The sequence below is a fragment of the Molothrus ater genome, chromosome 2 (genome assembly GCF_012460135.2).
Source record: "Molothrus ater isolate BHLD 08-10-18 breed brown headed cowbird chromosome 2, BPBGC_Mater_1.1, whole genome shotgun sequence".
Taxonomy (NCBI): Eukaryota; Metazoa; Chordata; class Aves; order Passeriformes; family Icteridae; genus Molothrus; species Molothrus ater.
Window position 1 is genome coordinate 108,736,476 of NC_050479.2, and position 25,102 is coordinate 108,761,577.

At 37.2% G+C, this 25,102-nt stretch overlaps 1 protein-coding gene across 1 annotated transcript in view; it reads right to left on the reverse strand.

Annotated features, from left to right (window-relative positions):
- GBE1 (1,4-alpha-glucan branching enzyme 1) overlaps window positions 1–25,102 on the reverse strand; it is a 138,026-nt gene that overhangs the window by 94,050 nt on the left and 18,874 nt on the right. The window contains exons 2-3 of the mRNA XM_036399098.2: window positions 8,904–9,073; window positions 1,191–1,303 (exon numbers count right to left, since the gene is read on the reverse strand). Of these exons, the coding sequence (XP_036254991.1) occupies window positions 1,191–1,303; window positions 8,904–9,073 (283 nt within the window). The remainder of the gene's footprint in view (window positions 1–1,190; window positions 1,304–8,903; window positions 9,074–25,102) is intronic.

Sequence of the window (25,102 nt, forward strand, 5' to 3'; positions counted from 1 at the left end):
AATCTAATCTACTTGCATCTCAAAACCATGGAAAATATTAAATAACCATTTTGCACTCTCATACCTTGCTGCATAATCACTGCATTTCTGAGTTGCAGACAAGTATTTTCTTTCCTTCTCTGTAAAATAAAAACAGCTTTCTCGTCCTTGAATGACTGTTCCTAAACTTCAATTTATCCTTATTTATTACTGGGATTATTTCATAAGCCATGATAAAAAGCATAGAGATAAGCACACACACTGAAGTAAGCATTTCCAGAGCATTTTCCCACATATCTTTGTTTTAACAGATTTCTTGTTTGCCTAAACAGATTTTCAGCAGAAAAATGAGGATTTTTTCTCCCAGTATTTTAGTTCTGTTGATGGGACCTCTGAAAATGTAGTAGCATCACACAAATGCTCCCATGTTTTTAATTTTCCCAGTCCATAGGTAATTTCAGTACATTTCTTTCCTTTACTACTTAGTACTGCCCTCTATTAGCACCCAGTATCTCTGAAACTCAAGCTCTGAGTGCAACAAATCACATCTCTGATTTAAATCAATATTCACCTAGAAATCATCAACTCTGCTCTGAGCTAGGTGTCATTAGGTGTATTTGCACTAAGCATACAACTGTGGCATTTGACAGCTCAAAGAAAGTTTCCATTAATTTCTGGAAGAAAATACTTAAAGCTCATGGATGCCCATGAAATACAATTCTGTTCAGTTTCACTTACTTAAGCCTTCCACTCAATACTTTGAATTCCTGAAGGGTAAATAGAAGTTTTATAAATCTGCATGTACCATTAAAGCAACAAAAAAAATCACCTGAAAAGCCATGATTAAAAGTACTGCAAAAATTATCAAGGTATTGAGATTTTAATAGGATCTTAACAGGTAGTTGCATCAAATACAGAAGGATTTTACTTATACATTACTTAAATCTTCTTTTTCAGATTATCAATTTGTAAACTGTTTTCCTCTTATGGCATGGTGCAATACCCTACAACTACATTTCAGCCACATATGCCTGTTCCTAAAATCTCTCTTTGTGATTCTTTCACTCCTTTAGGTCACTTTGCTTAACTAGATAAACTGATTCTGCTTCTTAGAAGAATTAGAAGAGGATAAAGTTACTTACAAGAAAACAAAATGGACAGTAAATGAGTAAGAAGGGTTATAAGAGTTAGAGTAAATCTAGAACCGACACCTTTAACTTGGACCCATGGGGCACAGGAGATTGGCCATCTTCAGGTGGAATGAACAACTCCCACTTGCCATATTCCAACTTCTTGTATGGATGAGAAGATGGATTCCAGCCATCTGCAATATAAGAAATAATACCAAGTGTTCATCTTAAAATGCATCCAGTTACAATTCAAAGGTGTCACTCTGAGTTGCATCTTTCTCAAAATAAACTTCAGTGAGAGCAGACAAAAATACTTTCATGCCTGATACTGGACAGACACTCAAAAAGGATAAAATGAAAAGTCACAGTTTTAAATCTTCAGGAAGATTCTTTTGTCATTAAAAAAAAATCAACTGAAGCCAGCTGAAATCCCCTAAATCAAGACTCTTTGTCCTCTTTGGATTTACTGAGTACTGGATATGTGCAAGGATGGCCATTATGGCCTGTCCAACGGAACAGACACCTGCCAAGGGGGTCTGGAGTGTTTGTAAGCACATTCAAGGTTAACTCCTCTGAATGGAGTGAAGATTTCACTTCTGAACTGACACATTTCAGCAATGGAGTCATTTCTAGGCTAGAAGGAAATAAAAGATAAGTTTGAAAATTCCTTTTTTCTTTTTGCCTTGAAATATCTGTTTCACATAGTTCAAGGCAACAGACTCAAGCTAAATAGGTACCAGTAAACAAAGAAAACTGAATTAAAAGACATTAAAGCAACACTAGTTAATCTTCCTTCATGCTCATCTATTTGCATGCCATGGCCTCTTGTAATAAAAAAACAAACCAAAAAAAAAAAAACCAACCCAAAAAAACAACAAACCAAAACCCACACATCATTGAAAGAAGAATAAACAGCCTTCAGTTTAAGAATATTAACTCAGAGTTGTATAGAACAACATTGCTACTAAAAATTTCAGGTTAAAAGCATTTCAATTAAAAAAATGGACAGTTAAACTGAAGCAGGATCATCACTTTTGCCACTATGGAAATCACAGCAGGGGAGGTAGAGAAATGAAGGTCTATCCATCAACATACGTATTTTCCTAAACATGAATAATCACAAATATTATCTGCTGTGCAATAAAAGGATAAAACTTCCTGGCAATGTATGGACGTGTTGCATTTCAGAGAAAGACCAGACTGCTTTCAAAGTTACTGGTTGCATTTGCACAGCTGTTTAAACCCAAGAACTGCCAATCTTTAGTTAAAGAACGCTGAAAGACACAAATTAAACAAGGCCACACAATGTGACAAAAATAACCATGCCAGACAAATATCCTGGTGCCTACTCATTTTACACTGGAGAGTAAAACAGAAATGAAATTAATTCAGTATTCTATTTAGATGATAGTTTTATCATGTTTAAAGTATTTGGATAGTGGAGCTAAATTATATATATTAGCAGAGGAAATGTATTTACTAAACTATTGCTTAACAGCAGAAGAACTTACATATTAGTAAGAATTAAAGTGGTTAATCCCCCTTGGCTTTACACTGAAGTTTTAATCAAGAAAAATAATTAAACAAATACTATTCCTAGGACCAACATCAAACAAACAACACCTTGGAAATTAAACAATACTCCTTAACAAAATGTGTAAACTGCAAACTATAGTGTTTATACAACAAAATATAGATATTTTTTTTTATTTCAGGTCATGGTAAAAAAGATGTAGAAAACAGCACTTGAAAAAGTTATGGGTTTTTTTTTTTTTTTTTTAATCATAAGCAGCTAGACTATCTCAAATAAACATTCCAGGCAAAAAAGAGAAAATGGAAGGAAGATGAAAAATGCAACAAGATGTTGAGATGTCAAAAGAAGTTTGCTTTAAAAACTGATTAGGATTTATGATAGTCAAAACCCAAGTTGGGGGACTTACTCTAAATTCTTTCCATCTTCTTCTCCCTCCCAGTTATCCCATCATCTTCATGGCTTCTCATGGAACTCTTTCCAACAGAGCTACACCTCTTGATTCAATGCAGAAACTGAACCACATATGCCAGGTGATAAATACTGAGCAAAACTAAAAGTTACAGCAAAAAATTCTTAGGCCCAGTTTTTATAAAACTCACCCAGAGGAACCTGCACATGAACATCATGTTCACCAAAACCACGGCATTCTTAAAATATGAAAAAATATTCTCATGACCTCTACTAAAACCACATCTCTTCCCTCCTTCAGAGAGGGAATGGTTACATCTCTCTACCTATTTAAATATTTCTGCTCTCCACAGACAGATTTGATGATTCTGCCAAAGTTGCCTGAACTTTCCCCTTCACCTGCCAGCAATGCCAGATGCTCCTGTTAATCCCTCCTGTTCCCAGCCACAGTCCATGACTGCAAGCCTGTGGCTCACGATTTAAAAATAAATGCAAAGCAATACCCATCTGCCCCAGACGGTCCTATTTAAACCCACTGTTTACTAATTACCCCTGGAGAGGAGCTCACTTAGAAAGATTATAACAGAAAACACTGCTTTGTATTAATGCCAGAGGCATAAAGAACATAGAAAACCCTGAAAACTGAATATTCCTTTCAAAGAGAGAGTGGCTCATGCTTATCTCAGTTTTACTGCTTGGTTTTCTGATTTTTTCAGCAAAACTTAGCCCAAAAATGCCTGAGGGAAGAAAAAAAAAAAAAAAAACAAACTCAACTAACCAACAAGTGATTAGTAGAGTATTGTGAAGATGAAAAACTAAAAGTCAAAAGAAAGATCTTAGTTTGAGAACAGAGACTTCAAAGATTCTGCCAATAACTACAAACAGGAAAAAGCTGAGGAGATTACCAGCAGAAGTTCAAATAATCAGCTTGAACAGGTATTGGGGGAAAAGCACACCATCACAGAATACTCATAAGCCATAAACAAAGGCAAAAGCTTCTGTACAAAAGTTCAAGCCTCAGCTACTGCTTAATCCAACACAGAAGACATCTTTGATAGCCTGATATTTGTTTTGTCTCATCTCTGTGACTGGATCTTCCAATCCTAGCCAATTATTAAAACACTACATCCTACCCCAGCAACGGGAGGCACAAAGGAACTTCTTGCTCAAAACTACACCCTTAGCATGAAAGCACCCTTAGCACCCAAAGAATCATGAACTGAGCTTTAATGCAGACCAGAATTCAAATGGGTTCTACCATTTGTGACAAAAAATCAATTTAAATGCATATTTCCAGCTAAATGACAATTTGAGTGACTTCTTGTTCAATCTCTTGATTTTGTTTTCACGTTGACAAGGATACATCCATACAACTCTGAAGCTCATGCCTGAACTTGGAGTTTCACACAAGAAATTAACACTTCTCACAGAGGAAAGGAGTTGTTCTCACATATTAATCAAATAATTGACTTTGTCCAATACAAGAACTGTAGTTGGTTTTTTTTTCCAGAAGTCAAAAAGCTTTATAAACTAAAGCTGAATTCTCAAGTGAAATCAAATCTCTTATAGCCATTTTATTTCCACATACTTTGACCAATTAAAGACACCTAAAGAGAATAGAGAGGTCAGCAAACACAAAGCATCCTTGAAGAAGTCTACCGTGCAAGTAAGATTTCAGACAAGGGAAAGAGCATCAAAATCCCAGTATCCCAACAAGATACCTGTATTCCACTTTATTAGAATATGAAATCAGAACATAACTGGAAAGATCCTCCAAGGACACTATTCTGTTCTACGCAGTGGCCAATTAGGTCTTCCTCTCCTCACATTAATTATTTTTAAAGCAGATTACATTAATTATCCTGTGCTTGAGTTGTTGGAAACTGGGCAAATAGCTCAAACAGTGAGATAAAAACAAGTGTCATTACTTCTTAGATAGGATGTTTCCCTGTATATTAGTGCCACCTTATACTACAGTCTACTGCTTTCAATCATCTGCACCCACAGAAATATAACACGGTTTGACTTTACTCATCAAATGCAGATATTTATCTATAAAAAAAATCTTGAAAGGAAGCAGTAAGAAATTCAGCATGATATCATGACAGTACCTAGAATCCATTTCAGTAAAAATCTGGAATAAAAAAACCCCAAAACATTCTGATACGTGAAGTTTTCAGTCAGCTGTCAGATACCCAAATTATGAAGTACAGTGCCTTAAGGTACTCTTTTCACTCTGAAGGGATCCTGTCAGAGTTTAAATAATAAACAAATATCCTTCCAGAACCAACTATCCTACCCTCCCTCCAACCTCTGCAGGAGCCTTCCCCACCAATGCAAGGAAAAGGAAGTAAAAACCCAACCACATATTCCAGACTGATCAACATTTTAGATCAATGTTAGCTGGGAAGGAGGGAAGGGAAGACAACTAAAAGAACAGAAACCACAAATATAACCATGTATTATAGCAAATGCTGATTTCCAAATCAACATATGCACACTTACTCTCAAGCTTTTTAAACCAGTAGCTTTCTTGTTAAAATTAAGGAATTGTTTACAGATAACCCACTGAGCTTCCACATGACCAAATACAAATACTGAGTGTTCCAATTCCCACATAAATTTCATGGGTTACCTTCAAAACTCACAGTCACTCACACGCAGTGACTTATTTTGAAATAGACAATTTTAAAGCAGCCATAAATTGTCAGCAGTCATTGAGTTTCTCAGATATAGGGCACACAAATGAAATATTCAGTGTTATCACTGAGAGCTTTTGAAGGAGCTATAATGTTGATAGAGCCTCTGCTGTTGGAAATTCAGCTGAGTAATTGTCTCATACACTTGATCTATTGAGATGCTGAATGTACTAATTGACAAATCTTAATGGTTTTGGATGCTCATTTAATACTTCTTTGATAAAGCTTCATACTAGAACACCAACAGATACAATACTTTTTCTCTCCAATTATGGAGTTTTAAAGAGAAAAAAAGGCTCTGAAAGCATTGGGATTTTCTTGAATTCATGTTTCATTCTCCAATCCACTTACAGATTTGTGTACTATTACCAGTTGCTAGCTTTTTTTTTTCCAAAACGCACAGTGATATTAAGAATTGTTCTATAAGTTGGAGCTATCCAATTCATTACAAGTTTCTGAGAATAAGGTATAAAAATCCCATAATTTGGGTCAAAATACCTTAATAGCAAAGCTTTTATTGTTGGTAATAAGGCATAAAAGACAATCAGAAAAAAATACATGTGCAGGACTAAGGCTTCACATGTATATAATTACAGAAGCAAATTATTCATGTTTATCTTACATGTAATTCATAACAAAGATATTATCAACTATAAGCTTAATTATAAATTGGGGGGAAAAAAGTTCAAGGTCTCTGTACAAAACCTGTATTTGCCATTTTATTTTTTTACTAGTTTTTGATCCTCAAATACCTTAAGATGAAACAGCAGAGACTAATACTTTGTGTCTTTACATCAAACATTAAGCTATTCTCAAAAAATAACATGTTATTAAGAAAAACACTGCTATTCATCTCCAAAAAAAAAAAGCATGAATTGACAGTTTTTTACATTATATACCCCCATATTTCAGTTTAAAACCTAAAGAGCTTCTGCCATCTAAGTTCAATGTTTCTTTGTTTAAGATTTCCAACTTCCCCGATGTGGTTACACTATGGTTCTTTTTAAAAAAAAGTTTTATTAAAAAAAAAATCTTATTAAAAGCAATCCCAATATCCAATTTAAACACAATATAATCATAAATTTAGTCTGAGACTTTAACCTGCTTGAAAATTTAGAGAAAGGTTAAAGGGATTCAGTTTTAATTAAACATATCTGTAGCAATCTGACTCTAAATCTTAGGGTTTTGTAATCCATTTTCCATGAGAATACTATTCAAGATCATATGAATTGAATGACAATCTTCCATGTCTCCAGTCTCTCCAAGTATACTATTGTCCCCTTTGGGAATGAATACTTTACTATGATTAACTGATATATAGAAGAAACACAGTTTTCCCATGTTACAATGAATTTCTTTTAATTTATTTCCTCTTCATATTGCTGTCTTCATTAGTGTCTACATACAACTACTCTAAGATATTAGTCCTAAATTTCTGTTTCATATGATGTATTACATCAAATATTTTAAATGAAGTAGGGTTTAGAAAACTATAGCAGTGTTTAGCTACCCTATTTTGGTATACATATACTTCCCCCTCCAACCTGATAAGACAATTTACAAGCTATGGCCTCTTTTCAAAATATTAAAGATATTATTAAAAATCTGGTTTTAATATTAACATCTCTTAAAATACATATTTAAAACAAATGCATTCTGGTCTTTAGCTGAGTTGAGACATTTAACCTGCACCCACCCCATGAAAACCTTAAGCAACGGATGGGGTTGCAGCAAGTAGAGGAGAGACAAGGAGGAGAATTTTCTGCATGTTTATACATATAAAATTGACCTATGAAAATAACCTGATCTAGTTGCCTTGCAGTCTGTATTGATACCTGAAATCACTATTATCTATCTAGCAGGTGAACTATACATGACTCATTATTCAGTGTTAGAGGACATAACCAATTTCAATATTAAAATGCACGAACTACACTAACCTATTTATCAATGTCTATTCCAATAAAATGACAAGCAGCACTTTAAGAAAAGCTACTTTATCATTCACTATGTTAGTCATATCAAACAGGATCATGGCTGTTCATCTTCTGCATCAAAAAGAGGATTTTTTTTTAAATAAAAACCTTCCTAAAAAAAAGATTTTCATTTCAATAGCTTCCTCAGACAGGGGAAAGGTATGGCCAACATTTAGCTTTGTGCTTAAGCAGAAGTAGTTAATTGCTTCAAAGGACTTTTTTCCATATTGCTTCTTTGCAATATAAATACACTGAGCACTCCCTAGATCAGTATTTTTGCTAAATCAAAGTCAGATAAATAAAACTACATGCTTCTGAAATGCAGTTAAATGAACAAAATAATTTGACAGAAAGTCCCTCTTCAGTATTGTGGCAGACCTAATGGAAGAGAGAGTAGAGGTGAAAAGGAAAAAAAGAACAAAGCTCTCGGAAACCCTAAAGAAAAAGGAGAGCAAGTACTGCAGGATTGAAGAGCAATGATGAATGTCACTTTCATCTAAAAGTTCTGGAACATCATTTGAGTGTAGCTAGCCTTCAAATAAGAAGCAAATTGATATTTTTGTTTCAAATCCAAAGGGAATAATCTTCGTGGTTCTCAGAGAAAGCAATGCAATTCCTCCACGTAATACTGCCACCTTCCCATTCTGCTAACACCTTTCCTTCTTCTGCCCTCATAAACACAGAGGAGCCACTCTTTCAGTAATATTTAGTTTGATTTTAGGCTACCATTTTCCAGCAGAACTTTTGTCTAAGCTCTCAGGATGGGTGGTAATTCTCAAGAGCCTTGGTCCTTAACAAAACTGTTGCTTGATCAGTAAAAAGATGAAGCAAATTTCACTGTTATTTTTGCTTCTCTGCATATAGTGTTATAAAAGCCTAGTTAGAAAACTTTAAAAGGAACTTTAGTAAGTTTAGATACAGCCTCAGGTTGCAGTGTGATCCAGTGTGACTTGAGTTATTGGCTTTGGGGTATAAAAAAATGTGTAACACTGACCATGCAACAGAAACACATCTTCATAAGCTACTGCAACGCAGAGGAAAATATTATTCATTTAAGCCATGACATACGTTTTTTACTACCAGAATTTCACCACTGTGACAAAATTTTCTTTAAAAGATGAGAATATTGATGTAAAACATTATGCAGGGGAGAAGAAATTTTCCTAAGAATACTTACTGAAGTCACCTGCAAGAAACACTGCTTCTGCTCCTGGTGCCCACTCTTTGCAGTATATTCCACCATCTGCAAGTTGGTTCACTCCAAAGGTTTTGTAACTTTTGGTAAATTTATCAAGGCCACCTTCACTTTCCTCAATGTTCTTCAAGTGGTTATAAAACAGAGAATACCTTGCAATGAAAAGAGAGAACATTTTTTAGAAAGATTAGCAAGCATGTCTCTTACATTAACTAGTGTAAAAATCTAAAATAAAAAAAAAATAAACACACTAACATGAGATTCACTGCTCTCTACTGGAATAGGAAAAAAAAAATCTAATACAACCCATGCAATTTTTCCATGGTTGTTACACAGTCTAAAATTGCAATCTTCGTGTTTGTCAGTGCTTTTTCTACTTTACAGGAACATTTTGCACTTTCAGTCTAAAACTACAATTCCTGACTGGGAGCCAAGAAATCCCAGTATTACTACACAACAGGAGAACTTCACACTCTGAACAGCCTAGCACTTTTCCTTCCATCTTATTAATATCAGACACAAGCCTCCTAGGGAGAGCTGGATAGGCTTGCCACATCTCTCACAGCCAGTTTTAATAGACAGACAATCTCAGGCCATTGAAAAGTTTGCAGTACAGCACGTCAGCATGGACAAACCCATCTGGTCCTTGCAGAAAGGGGCTCATTAGGCAACCTCTTTACAGAGACAATCAGCAAGACTTTGCAGTCAGTCCCTGACGCTGCAACAATTTGGAAAAAATTGCCGCTTCATAAAAGTAATTATTTGCACCATACCCTACTTATACCAGTAGGAATTTAAATGCCCTAAACCTCTGGCATAAACCTTTGCCTGTAACAGCTTAGAGTTTTTTGACATATTTTGCTATGTTTTCTCCAAGTAAGTTTCTGGAATTGATGGTAACATCAGGGGTACGATATAAACAAGATATCAACTTTGACCCCTAAATTATGAGCTATTTTGTCCAGAAGCACAGCTAAAAGCTGCAGTTGAGCATTTAATTAATGCTACCTGTACAGTTTTTTGTTGTTTGTTTGTTTTCAGTAAGACACTCCTGAGGTAAATTAGAAATGTGTTTCTTTTTTCATAAATGGTAAAGAGTCTTCTGAAGTGCATAAAAACCAGTGAGAACCCCAGCAAAACCAAACTCACCAGCCTTATTACACTTCCTACATTTTGCAATAGGAAACAGAAACACCAAACCAGCATTATGGAATAGCACCTTGCTGCTCAAAGAAAAGTAAGTCTGTCTGCAGTGTCAGGACTGCAAACTGTGATTTGTTGCAAAGTTTTGATTTTTTTGGCCCTTAATTAGTTGAAAGTAGATTAAAATGTCTAATTACTAGTTAGGGTAAACAGCATTACCTGTATTAATTTAGAGTATTATGACTACTATTAAGGTTAATCTCCCAGTGAGTTTTTATGATTTTATTATTAAGACTGAGGATCACCTTTAAAGGGAGAAAGATTTGAAAATGCCTCCAGGATACACAGTAGCAAATACACTCATAAATATTTTTGCCCATCTACCAGCATTATTCCTTTAAAATTTGCTCATGGGTATAATCCTCAGAAGTGCATTACTAACTACTACTACTCTGATAATCAATTTCATTTATGTCCTTGAGGGAAAATATTTTGTCAGATTTCCAACTATAAGTATATTATATACATATACAAACTCAGTTGATCGACTTACATTTTAAACAGATGCAACCACAAAAATTTATATAAACCTTAAATACAGAAACACATAGCAAGTCACAAATACGCTCAGAATTTCAACATATATCATCCAGTAAAATCAAATTACTCTATTTTTGAAGAATTGTCCTTGGGGAAAAAAATAAAACAACCACTATAGCTTAGAAATTTAAGTCATTCTTTAAAATATGATACAAGGAGTATAGTTATATACATATAGATATTTTTTCTGTATATAAATATTTAATTGGTTAAGGGAAAAATATATATAATAAGAAGCTCATTTGGAGTGTTATCTGCAAATCCCTGTTTGTCTGCCATACATAAACTGTTTTAAAATTGCTGCTTGTCACATGTATTGCTTCCACTTTGTTCCACCGTGGCTGAAGCAGGATCTGTTTTACTATAGGTAGCTGCTGTGACTTCAGAGAAGATCTAACTGAAGCAATAAGCTTGACACAGGTAAAACAGAAGAGGAGGTTTTGAAATATATTAACTAACCAAAATTATTCTTTTCCTCCCCACTCTTACCACAAATACATTGCCACTTTAGAACACAACTTTAAGAACATGATTAGTTGCATGCAGTTATTCCCATACTCAGCAGAAAGTAAAAGTAGTGGTAAGCTTCATTTTTAAACAAAAGTCAGTCACAAACCCTTGAAAGCTGCAGAAGAAGGAAATGAATCCTTTATTACCAGAGAACAACAACCAGCCATAAAGAAGGACAGAAAATTTCAGTGCAGAAAAGGAAAAGGATTCTATTCACTTCACATCACCTAGAGGTGCAACACATGCCAGTGGCCTACTGCTCTTCCTTAACATGACCCCTTTCCTAGGAATCAAACCCATTCATCTCCTTCAGAAGAAATAAGCCTCTAACAAATTCAGGATTTGAATGTGGGATGGGTGAAAATGGAATTTCAGAAAGCAATTATGTGATTCTGTATCTTTGGGGGAAAAAAATCAGTAATACAGACATTGTAAACTCTTAATTCTTGTCACAAAATCACTAAGAACACCCACTGCTTCAATTTTTGCCTTTCAGTAAATTCAGAGCTCAAGGAAATCATGACACAAGGACACCATGGCATTTAATAGATGAAATGATCATGAGTATCATTGTGAAAAAAGTCAACTCTTTGCTCACTTTTCAACGAGTGCTGAGCAAGATTACATGCTCAATAAATTATTTTTGGGGAAGAGGGAGGGGAGGCAAAAAGGGAACATATCAGAAGAATTGTTGAGCAAGGATGCATAACATTCTTAAAACAATGGCTTTGTATACAGGACATATTTTGCTTGGAACATAGCATCACAGCATCATATACATTGAATAAGAATGCTCCTTCTATTTGTACAGAAGCATGCTGATTTTAATAGACTAAGTTAATTCAGGTATTATTGCTGCATCACATTGCAGAAATAAAGACTTTTGCAACAACTAGTGTTCTCCATAATTGATTTTAAATTATAATTTAGAAGGAATTTATTCTTTTTAACTACCTCCTGAGATTAGCCAGTAAGGTACTGTAGTTTGCTCAAAGCTCACAAAAACACTCACCAACTCCTGAAATGGATCAATTACTTTTGCCATGAACTATTCCCAAAACTCATCTCAGGAGATGAAATACTTCTGGACACAGAACAACATTACTTGTCACAGAAGGCCTTGTAAAACAGCAGAAAGGCCTTGTAAAACAGCAACTGTAGCCTGCTGCTCCTTTGAAGGAAAGGACTGAGTTAAGTACATACTCACGTATTTTAGGAATTTTAGGGAAGTTCAAGGTTTTGCTTTCCTGGCCAATATTTAGAGGCTCACTTAGGCAAAAATTTTTCAATTTTTTTCGGAATATTTTTCTGACTATTTCAGCTTTCATTTCTATACTCCTAAGGCTTGTTAACACTTTTTTATCTTCCAAAGTGACACCCCAGGATTACACACAGAAAATGACAGTTTTTTTTTTTCCAACCAATTCCTAATATTTATATTGTTCACTAATAGCATACAAGTCTTAATACCAGAGATAAACACTTGATTAAGACTACATTTTGTGATCTCTTCAACACTGCAAGTTATGTCCTGTTCAGCTATGCATATATATACTTATATGACAGACTCTGAATGCATTTTGTGAGAATTTCAACATTCTGGACATCAGCATCTAGAGCTGTAAGTCACAATAAAAGACTGACTTCTGCCTTCATAATTTTCAAGTTCCCAGAAAGTGCAAAGTCTTTTAAGATGCTGTAATTTCTGAGTGTTAATGTCGACACTGGTGAGGATTACAAGGTAAAAACTGTACCCAATTATGACTTGAAAAGCACAACCATTACTTTTGGGTCAAAATAAACCTAAACTGAGCAACAAGAGGATCTACAGAATGCCTGAACAGAGCATCTGAAGTGACTAAAAGAAGTTGCACGTGAAGTCCTTTACTACAGGTACAGCAACACAAATCTGACAAGTGCTGGCAGCAAAAGGGGGGCTGCTTATGGTGTACTTCTGGATCCTGGAGTTTTTATGAAAAGGTAAGGTTTTCAAGTCCCTTATTCATTCATTTAGCCTCTGTTAATAGATCAGTGTTTCTTAAAACTGAAATAATGAAATTGTTGTCTTCAGACTTACTGAAAAGGTTTCAGTCTTAGCATTAGCCCAAGAACAGAAAGAAAGTACTACTCTGTTACCAAATGCTTTTACACCAACATTTTTGCCCTCCCCATCATTATTTCAGTGTGAAATACTGGTAATCCTAAACATCACCTGAAACACAGTCACAACTGTTGTAGTGCGTTTTTATATTTTGTAATACTTTGAAGTAGTTTTGTTTTGTATTCCCATATTTTTCCCAAATGGTTTATCCCAGACTGTACTCCCCTCCCTTTACCTGTGTTATCCCTCTCCCGGGATGAGATCATCCCCAAACCCCCACCCTGGCTCTCTGTCAATCACTCAGCATCCCATCCCCTCCATGCAGAAGTTTTGGTCCAGTTCGTCGAGTGATCAGCCAGAGGCCAGGGGTCAGCCCCCCAAGCCTTGCCCCATACGCTGTCCTATATGTCTGTCCCCCACTACCCATCCCTTAGAGTTACTTATTGCTTGGTAAAATGTTATCTACTTTTGGTTTCCACCTCCCTTTAAATGTGACCTTGGCACATCTCCCGGGGCTCTCGGCAGGAGGCCCCTGAGGTGCAGGAGCTCCTTTGGGATCCTAATAAAACCTTGGATTAACCCCTGCTAAGAGTCGGCCCTTTCTCTTCTACCGATGTCTCTGGTGTCTCTTGTGCTGCACAGGCGACCAGCCCAGGTGCCCTCAGCACCCTCGGGGCACACACAGAGAGTGTCTCCCTGCCCGCCCAGGTGCCCTCAGTACCCTCGGGGCACACACACAGAGTGTCTCCCTGCCAGCCCAGGTGCCCTCAGCACCCTCGGGGCACACACACAGACAGTGTCTCCCCGCCAGCCCAGGTGCCCTCAGTACCCTCGGGGCACACACAGAGAGTGTCTCCCCCCAGCCCAGGTGCCCTCAGCACCCTCGGGGCACACACAGAGAGTGTCTCCCTGCCAGCCCAGATGCCCTCAGCACCCTCGGGGCACACACAGAGAGTGTCTCCCTGCCAGCCCAGGTGCCCTCAGCACCCTTGGGGCACAGAGAGTGTCTCCCCCCAGCCCAGGTGCCCTCAGCACCCTCGGGGCACACACAGAGAGTGTCTCCCCCCAGCCCAGGTGCCCTCAGCACCCTCGGGGCACACACAGAGAGTGTCTCCACCCAGCCCAGGTGCCCTCAGTACCCTCGGGGCACACACAGACAGTGTCTCCCCCCAGCCCAGGTGCCCTCAGTACCTCGGGGCACACACACAGAGAGTGTCTCCCCCCAGCCCAGGTGCCCTCAGCACCCTCGGGGCACACACAGAGAGTGTCTCCCTGCCAGCCCAGGTGCCCTCAGCACCCTCGGGGCACACACAGACAGTGTCTCCCCCCAGCCCAGGTGCCCTCAGCACCCTCGGGGCACACACAGAGAGTGTCTCCCTGCCAGCCCAGGTGCCCTCAGCACCCTCGGGGCACACACAGACAGTGTCTCCCCGCTGTCGGCCGTGTCGGGGCTGCCCCCCGGTGTCTCCCGACTCGGACTGGCCCAGGGTTCCTGAGAGGCTCGCAGAGAGACCGAGACACACAACAGTCTTTTCCTATTGTTACATTCATAATTTGTAACAGCATTGCTTTAAATCCCATGCTTTATATGCAGCTTTGTTTGAAGCCTTACAATAGAAGTGCAGGAATTGGCTGACTTTCCATAGAAGCAGGATTAAAATATCAAACATGAATTACTATAATGGCTATCCAGTAAACAAGTATCCTGCCAAAAAATAGCCTTCCAAGTGAATACAAAGACAATATTACATCAGCAAGATGTTTCAAGAACTGACATGTCAGGTGAGCAGTTACTCCTCACACTTCTATCACTGAAACACCCTCAAATATTTTGTCTTATGGCTCCCTATACAACTAAAATTTATGCAGTACAAGTAAAGAGTTCTCAGTTTAATGCTAAACTACACAGCCTTATCCCAAAAAACAGTGTTCTATTTATTTTGTAACTTTGATAAAGAAACACCCTGGTTCTGCAGTTCCTATAACTGCTGAATTAATACAACTATTGAACCCATTAAAAAAGTCTCAGGTACATGTTAAAATTATTAACCTCAATATGAAGCACAAGAAAAATCAAGATAAGCTTCTCCTTCCTCCCCAAAGTCAACAGCTTTATTGAAATAAGACTTCTGGCAGATTATTGAACAGTCTGATGGTAAGTCAAAGCACTGAGTTAGAGCTCCACATAAAGCCTTCACAACTTTATTCTTCCAAGCAAAAGAGGTACTAACTCCTTCCTGACCACCTCATAAAATAACAAAGAGGTATTGTAGTACTTTAAACTTATAAATTTAACCAGATTAGTTTTAGTTTCTCAGGCATCACTACATTCTAAACAGAAACTAATATAACCAAAGAGGTATATAAGATACTCTCATTTAAAGAGGCTGGTGCTGAACACCAAGATGGCTGCAAAACTTCAAGACAATTTTATGCCCATTCTCATGGTTTTTTACAAAGCTGTTGTGATTGGAAGTTATGGAACAGTCAGTCATCTTACTATAAGACCTCTGGCAACAACACTAACATTAATGATTTTAGCCCCTCTTCTGCTTATGATGTTGGTTTTAGTAGCTATTCATCTTTTAGATTTCTGTCCACATCAGCTTTTTGGTCATAGTTTATTTCTACAGTATTGGCCCAGTATTCATGCTAATTTATTCAAAAGATGAAAGCAAGCAGGAGAGACTTTGATAATGGTATCTGGTATCCATATGAAAAGCCCAATTCTGCAGATACCAAAGGGAACAGGAAATGAAAGAAAATACCAAGTGAGGTACTCTCTGTAACCAAATCCTCCATTTTCCAGCAAGTACAAACATTTAAGTTAATGTCAGGGTCATGGACTATAATCCATAGCTTTATGGTGTTGTTCACAAATTGCCTCTTTCTAATATTGCTGCAATCACTTTGAAGATGCAGTTACAAAGACTTTCACCGACACCAAAGCCAGTGCAGAGTCCCTGCTCAAATTAGTGAAGCCCTGATGATTCTCATCTTCCCCTTTAGTCTGTAGCCAATTATTCCCTCAATCTCTCATCATTCAACTGGTCAGAAGCAATGGATTGCAGGAAGACCAAAGTAGGAGAGATAAAGCTCTTCCTAGAGCAAATTTCCGCAGCCCAGCAAATTAAAGGCACCAAACCACTCTGAACTAGAATGATGCAATACAAGCAAATTCCCGCTGGCAGCTTCTTCCATTTCATTTGTCACTAGTGAAAATACACCAAAACAGGAGCCTTGGGTTTTACTTCATTCTTTTCTCCACCCTCTGTCACATACTTTTCATTTGGCTATTCAGAGTAAAACAGAGTAGCCACACTTCATGAAAATAGGAAGAAGTAAAGGCACAGAAAATCCTAGGTAAGTATGACTACTTGAGAATAACAGATTTAATGCATTTTTAACTTGTACCAATTTTATAGTTGTAGTTGATTGACTTGCACTTTATGCAAGTAAGTCATGTCCCATTCAGGAAATCTTTTTTAATATACATTTAAATAGATTAAGGAACATCAAAAACATGCAACTCACACAGCCCTTGAAGTGTTAGAAGAATTCTCAGAGAGATGCTTTAGAAGAAAAAAAAATAGTCATGGATGATGATTATAATGATCCAGGAGATGACCACTTAATTTTGCTTTTCTGCAGGTTAAAAGTAAAGTTGTTACATGATTCTGAAATCATGACCTTAAGAAGTTTCCCCATAACTAAATCTGAATTCCCCAAATCTTCTAATTGCTCCATCCACAAAATTGTCCACTACAGAGCAATTTGCCTCTCTCCAACATCAGAGGCAATTTAAAATACACTTTTAGCTAAAAACTAAGGCTTCTGCAGGTTGACCAATGGCATTGAGTTCCTTTCAGGAGTAATAAAATCAATAGTTACCCAAATAAATTGAGGATATAGTTATTCCAGTAAGGAATTTACACAGCTAAAATTTTGTTGTAATTCCTACCAAAAGCATGCTTTTTTCCTAACTACTAGAAGACTATCCAGCAGAGAACTCATAAGAGTGAGCAGGAAAGGCAAAAGCTTGAAAAATGACTTGTACAAATTTTCTCTACTTGGCAGATAATTAATAACTCCCAATTCTCTTTGGATGTTTCACGATTTCAGAATGATGAGGTAAAGAATTTATGCATAGAACACTAACGTAGTTCACATCTCAAACTAAATGCAACATCAAAAATTAAGAAATATTTGCTAGGGATCAATAATACATCATCACTTACTCTGTTGAAAGCCATCAATACAAGACAAGACATGTGATTCAGCATCACCTCCTTGCAAAACAATTTAAAGTACAATGACATGCAAGTCAAGCCCTAACAAAAAGCCTAGTACATGGAAGCACAACAAAAAACGAAAAAGAACTGCAGATTTTCTTGACATCCTACCAGCAATTTCTAGCAGAAATGCTAAGACCTGTAAGCTGTGTGGTCTAATATGGATAAAGATCATTTCATAGTATTTTAGCAAGAAGATTATTTGTCGCTGACCAGGAGCCATCTTCCCTGCTTTAGCCATTAAGGTAACTTTGGCAGCATTTGACAGCTGTAACATTTTTGCCATCAGCATCAGAATGGACACACACAGTTCTCAACTTGGAACCAAATGCAGGAGAGGTTACAAGATGTATGAAATGCAAACTTCATGCAATCAATTATTAACAACTGCTCCACTGGCTTATCTAAACCAATCCCAATCCTAAAAACAATCCCCCTCCCACCCACCTCCCCCTGGCCAATATTTAGAGGCTCACTTATACACACCCCTGTTCATCTCTCACCCACTTCAGTTTATTAGAAACACATGGATGCACCTCACAGGTTAAGTGCAACAAATTACTAGTGTCTAGAAGGACCAAGAGGCATTTTCTTTCCATCAGAAGCCCAGCAAACTACTTAGAGACATCAGCTGCAGGAGGAAAAGAAGAAAGAACTGTGCATGTATCAACACTTCCTACAAGAAAGCCATTTACTTTAACTCTCTAATGGAATAAAAGGTATATAGCAATTTGAGAAAATGAAACAACTAAAGCACACACTCCTCAAGGAATAAAGTAAGAAAAAAAAAACAAATAAAGAAAAATTAAATTAAAAAAAAAAACAACAAAAAAGCCCCACAGACAAACCCCCAAACTTTACAATACTACAATACAAAGTAGTGTTACAACCTTCTGGAATGGCACAGCTATGTATATTGTGTATCTGCCAAAGCATTCAAAACAGCTTCCCTATCATGAGGACACAGTCTAAATAAAACAGCAATTACAAAATAATGAGAGTTCTATATTTTTTTTTTCTCTGAATGTAAGGAGACAAATTTACCAGCAACATACTTCATTTATTTAGGTATAGGATTTCTTCATTTCATAGTCACTGTCCCACTATTCCTCAGCTAAGTAGTCGTTATTATGCATGAGTTGTACACTAAAGCCCCTCTTTTAGCTATAATAATTTGCTTCACTGTTGTGATGATATCTGAAGTTGATGGAGTTTCTGGAATTAATGTAACCACAGAGAAACCCCATCACATCTGAGCAGAAAGCTGCAGAAGCACAGCGACAGATTTTCTTGAAATCAGTAGACTGGGGCTGCGTTAGCTCATGTTTCATATTACACAAGAGAAAATAAACTGAAAGGTCAGTTGAACAGTTACAGCATTGCCCTTTTCCAAGGTAATCAGCAGAGCATGTAGCAAAGACGCGAACACAAGCGTGACTGGAACGACAGTAGCTGATAAAGAGGCTCCTGCTGCCAAAAGGAGTGGGACAAGACACTGCTCTCTCTCAGTGGCTGTCGAGGAGTGGGGCACACTGCACACCTGACTTCACTGACTCCCATTTATTGCTTTAATTTGAAATTGTGTTCTTGCTAAACATTCAGGTTTCCATATCGCCGAAACACACTAAAAAATGTAACACTAAACATTAATAATTATACTGTTCCTATAGGTTATCCGTGAATGTGATTAATTTGTTTGTAATATGAAGACAACTGAGTCAAAAATTCATTTGGTTTACTAATGCCTTTTTATAATAAAAGTTCACAAATTCTTCTTGTTATTCAGTACTATTTAACTGGAAACCAAAGACTAGATTTTCTCCCCATGCTAAAACCAGCTTATTGCTTCTCTTCTAAGCATGTATTTATTAGTAGAACATTCAAAACAGCTTCTACTCATCATATCAATAAACGCTTAAAAGCACCTTAATCTAGAAAGAACTCAGATGTTTTATTTACCAGAATTAATTTTAATGAAGCTGTAAACAACAGCTTATCAATTCCCATTTGATTCCACTGCTAGCTATTGCTAACAGACCCCCTTTGTGTTAATAGAAATCAAGATCCAGTTTGGGGGAAAGAGGCAAGGATTACTAGAGCACTACTACAAAGCTGGAATCAAAACAAAGTTGCTGTGCAAGAGACTTCAGGGAAAAAAAAGAATTTCTGTAAAAATAATTTGTAATTCTCCTCTTGATAGTCAAGTGTTATTAACTCTTGCAGGACTTCAGTAACCTGGAAGCACCAGATGGCACCATTTCTAAAACATTTATTTGTACAGTGAGAACCAGCTCACAGACCTCCTAAGGTTTTAAAAGCCCTGCACAGTGACAAAATAATAGACTTCAATAACACTTTAATTTTGTTTTAAAGCTGGTTTTTTATATTGTGGGTTTGGGTTTTTTATTAGCTTGCCACAGCAGCAAACATAAGAAGACATGGGTTTCTTTTCAAACTTGGATTTCAAGTCTGCTGCATCAGTTTGACTTCCATTTTGAAAAGCTGCAAGTAACATTAACTGCAATAAATGAAGCTCAACACAAGCCTAAGGACTTACCTTTCTAAATAAACTCAAAAGAAATTAAAACTGAAAGCTTTATTTGTCTACCAAACAGAAAAAAAGCTTTTAAATCAGAAGTCACAACTCCTGATTTATTTGAAATAAAACATCAGATACTCCTCACTACCTTTGCCACTCATCCCACTTTGGTGGAAAAACGATGGAGTAAGAATTGTTATTTGAATTTCCTGACAGAAAACTGCCCAGCTGCTCTAGCTACTGCTTCATTACTCATTTCCACAAGTCATATTTCAGCTGCTTAAAAATACACTCCAGAACTTAAAAATAAAGTCATGATATAATGGATAAGATCAACACCTTGTATTTTTAACTATTGTATAGGTCACTATTTGAAAGACATGTTAGAACTTAAATAAAAATTCTCATCCTTGATAAATATCAAACAAACACAACCTCCCCTTACTACAGGATTGGTTTTTTCTCAAACTTGAAGCAGATTTAAATGGACAGCCATCTTAAGAGACTGTCAAAAAGATGGTTTGAGAAAAGGTACCTATATCAACACCTGGCTTCTTTACTGCCTCTCCAAACTATTCTCCCTATAACAATTTTCCTTTCCATAAACTTACAGTATTCCACCTAATTAAATAACCCCTTACATTCTATTAGCTTTAGAATGTGCATGTACTCATGCATCATCTAAAAGATGTGATTTGTTTTCTTTTGTTATGCACAAATATATACTCCCAATCCCTCTGCCATGCACACAAATATCCTGCCATTGTAGGTTTCTTCCTGGCCTTTAAGTGTTTGTCATCATCCACTTTTCATTTACCTCTGTATTTTACTGTAACAAACAAAACTTCACAGTACTCCAGGAGAGAAAAGCCTGCATGAGATTTTTATACAGCACCATAGCTAGAAAAACAAGTATTAAACATGGACTGAGAAGGAAGGACTATTGCTTTTATTACTGACCACTCTGCCAGCTTTGATCAGCCATCCCTGGTTTGATCAGGGAGTGCTGTCTCTGCAGGCTCAGGAGCTGTGGGGGCTGTTCACACAGACCACACATTCAACTCCCCCAGCACGCCTGCTCTGCTTGCTGGGTTCCCTGTAATGCCTGGGAAAAGCAGCCTTTGGAGAAAACCATTTTAAGGGAGGAAAAAGTCACCTCTAATGACTGGGAAATAAGATCTGGGACATTTGGGGTGGGGGGGTGAACACCATTATCACACCAGGTCCAGTCACCTCAGCAGAGGTACCACAGGGGCTTCGCAGCACAAACTTTTCTAAATTTAATTCTCAGCTGCTTTCACTGCAGACAGGACCAACAAGGGAAGCCAAGCACCCAAACATTTATACAGTCCAAAATGCCAAGTCTTCATAATTTACTGCCAATGTACTAGAAGTATAATTAGAACTTGTGTACTTGAGAAATGCCTGTAACTAGTCCCAGGCAATCAATTCCCACAGGAGCCAAGCAAGCTAAAAGCAAGTATTGTCCTTAAGGGCTGCTAGGAATAGTTTGTGACATTCACGGCCAAGCATTTTCAAGGTGCAGTCAAAACACTGTTTATTCCAGACTTCAGTGAGAATGAATACTGAGGTAAGAAATACTAGCCATTAAAAAGTTTGTATTAGCCAAAAAAAGCAAACATCAGATTTTCCAAGTTGCTATACTGAAAATTTTAACCTTTATCAAAAACAGGACACTTCAGATTTTACAGAGTCTGGCTATTCTTCTGAAACACTAAGGTACCGTATCTCTTGGACATAATCTCTAATCTGACTAAAACTCTATGATTTTCTGCATCACCCAAATCTGTTAAGCATGTAACTGCAGGAAAAACACTGCCCAGTAGCTGTTGGATTCATCCCACATAGCCCCTTCCACATGATTTAAGCTCCTGAGTACATATGGCATAACTTCCAAGAGACCTCCTTTCTGATGGGATTGCAGCTATACTGGATTTTAGGGAGAGCCCAATAATTTTAGACATCATTTACTTTGCAGCCTCCAAATGCAAGCAAGTGAGTATTGTCTACAATGTGACTTATCTGTCACAACATTAGAAAGCTTATGATTCAAGTTTTGAATTAATTTGACTAAAGAAAATTGCAAACAAAATACAGAGGAGAGCATTATCTAGTTCTTCATTACTATGCAACACTCAAATCTCTTAATAACTCAAGGCACATCAAGACAGTGAAGTTTACAGCAGAATTTTAAAAATCTGAAGTGGTGAGGTAACTTGGGACACAGCAATTGCAGCAATTGAAAGCAGAACTACAAAGTCAGAATGTCTGGTATTGCCAGGGTTAGTCATCCTGATACACTCACTGCACATGCAGGTGTAACTACTCTTACTGTGAAATACTACTGGGAAAACTTCCAAGATCATGGAATAAACCCTTATCTAATATTAGGAGTTAGGAAATAGAAGATGTAACAGAACACTTTATTTACTGGGTAGATAAAATTGTTTTTCTGTAATTTCAAATTCACCTTGTCTGCCTAAGACTATAAGCACCTTCTAAAACAACTACTTAAGTTAGAGCCATCTTTCATAGGAAATTTGGACATAAGCATTGTTTATACAAAACCTATTCTGTAGAGAACTATTACTAAGCACTCACTACAGATGGATAAACCTAAACAGCAAATAGGTTGAGCAACATAATAAAACAGATTCTATGCTGGACAGAATTTTCCTTTTTAGTAATTTCCCACTCATTATGATATTCTTATGACTACTTGTATTTTTTTTCTCTTTATAAATAAACTTCGACAATTTGCACTGGATTACCTGCTTGAAAAGCTGTATTTTAAAGCATCTATCTTTAAAGTACAAAATAAAAAAAAAAAAAACAGTGCACGGTAGTCTTGATTGAAAAATAAAAGTATGTATATGATGATCTGTAAATCTGATTGTTTACAACCCCTCTCCCACCTGAAATTCATACGACAGAACATAAAAGTAATATCTCTTTACTGGAACTAAGCCTAGAAAATACTACCAGCTCCAATTTCCAGCCTGGAGAATTGCCAAAGAAAAACCTACAAACTGAGCCAAGCAGGACAACAGGTTAGTCCCAAAGCTTCAGTCAGCACAGCCTCCTTATTGAGGTCAACTTGATACGCACCAGCACAAGGGAATAAAGCAGAAAAACCATGAGCCAAAACTTCAAGTGTTCGGAGTTTTTTAGGAAATTAGCCTCTTCATTTGTGAGTTGTATATGAAGAATAAAGCTGGTAATAATGATACTAATACTTCCAAGGCATCAAGGAAGATAATCAGTATTGTTACCTATGCAAAGAATTAATATGTTTCATTTTTTATCACCTTGTATTCTTTGCATCAGAGTAGCTTGGCTATTTATTATTCCAGAAATAAATGCATAACTTTTAAACTGCATATAGCCCTCCCAAAAAGCCATACTTAAACTTTTCTTTCTACCCTTGGAAAGTTTGAACTGACATTCAGCTTTTACAAAGCTACACATGCATTACCCTCTATAACATAATCACCTATTTTGTCCCCTCCAACACACACACAGTTTGTGCACTGCCAGTTAGAAGCCTTTTATAATTGCCATCTGAACTGGTACAGGATGAAAGATTTGTGAGTAAAACACATGCAAAAATTGACAGGGGTGCCACCTAGAGAGAAGAAAAAAAATATTCTCTTAGGACCAAGGCTCCATTCCTGGAGATTTCACATGCAAGAAAACAAAATCCTGAACAATCCAGTCCCAATTCAACATCGACCCAGTCCTGAGCAGGAGGCTGAGACACAGCCTTGAGAGGTCCCCTTCAACCAGAATTGTTCTCTGAACATCTAGTACTTCACACCTACTGTAGCTAGACAGTTCTGCTTTAAAAAAAAATAAATTTAAAACCACCACAAAGCATGTAAGATATATAAAACCAACAATGGAGATCACAACAAATACTACAAGCACAGCAAATGCCAAAGCATTCTAATATATCTTGGATTACTGGCAATCACATACACCTCCCCTAAGCTTGCATTAATTTCCTTTGTTTGTGTTTCTGTATCCATGCACACAAGAATTCCACAAGGCTAAAACACACAAAACCATGGAGAAAACAGCCCAGCTACTACCTTAGCAGTAGTTTAGCATCTGTCTTCCTTTGCAAAGGACAAAACATACCTCTACCTCACCAAGGAGGGAGTCAGACAGTTTAATTCACTGCAGTGTGATGGCTAGAATTACTGTAATGTCACACATCATGTAGCCTCTTTACACAGCAAAGAGCTGTTAATATGTACCTCCCTTATTTTTAAATCTGATGGAAGACTGAATTGTTATAGTCCATTATTCATATACTATAAGAAAAAAATCATAATTACTCTTTTTTTTTTTGAGCTGAGCATTTAGTGCCTTTAAGAACGTGCACACTAAATGAACTCTTAATTTCTTTTAAATGTTAAGCCACAGAGTGGATGATTTTGTGATGATGTTTACAGACACCTTTGTTCAAAAGCCCTGGTGTGGTGTCCCAGTGCACCACATGACACAACACACTCGCATTTGGTTATGACAAAAAGCTTCCAGCAACACACCAGACAGACAAGACACTGGCAGAAAGGCCCTTCTTTCTCCCTCACAGTCCTTTAGTACAGGTCAGGCAGGCAAACACAGCCCAGAACCACAGCTTCTCTTCCAAATTATCACACAGCCCATGCAGTTATGTTTCATGTCCTACATGGAGAAAAAGCTCATTTAAAGTTTCCAGGACAGGATGACCTTATCATGTGAGGAGGAGAACAATAAGCAGGGCTTGAATTTAAATGTTCTTTCTTCCTTTACCTGCACTGGAAGGCACCCCTGTGCACAGCAGTGGGATTGGAACTGCATGATTTCTAAAGTCTTTTCCAAATCAAACCATTTGATGATTTTAGGAAATACAACTGAAAAAAAAAATTCAACTTGTCAGGCAGCTTCTTAAGAGAAACTTCCTAAATTTATCAATTATTCCTAATCA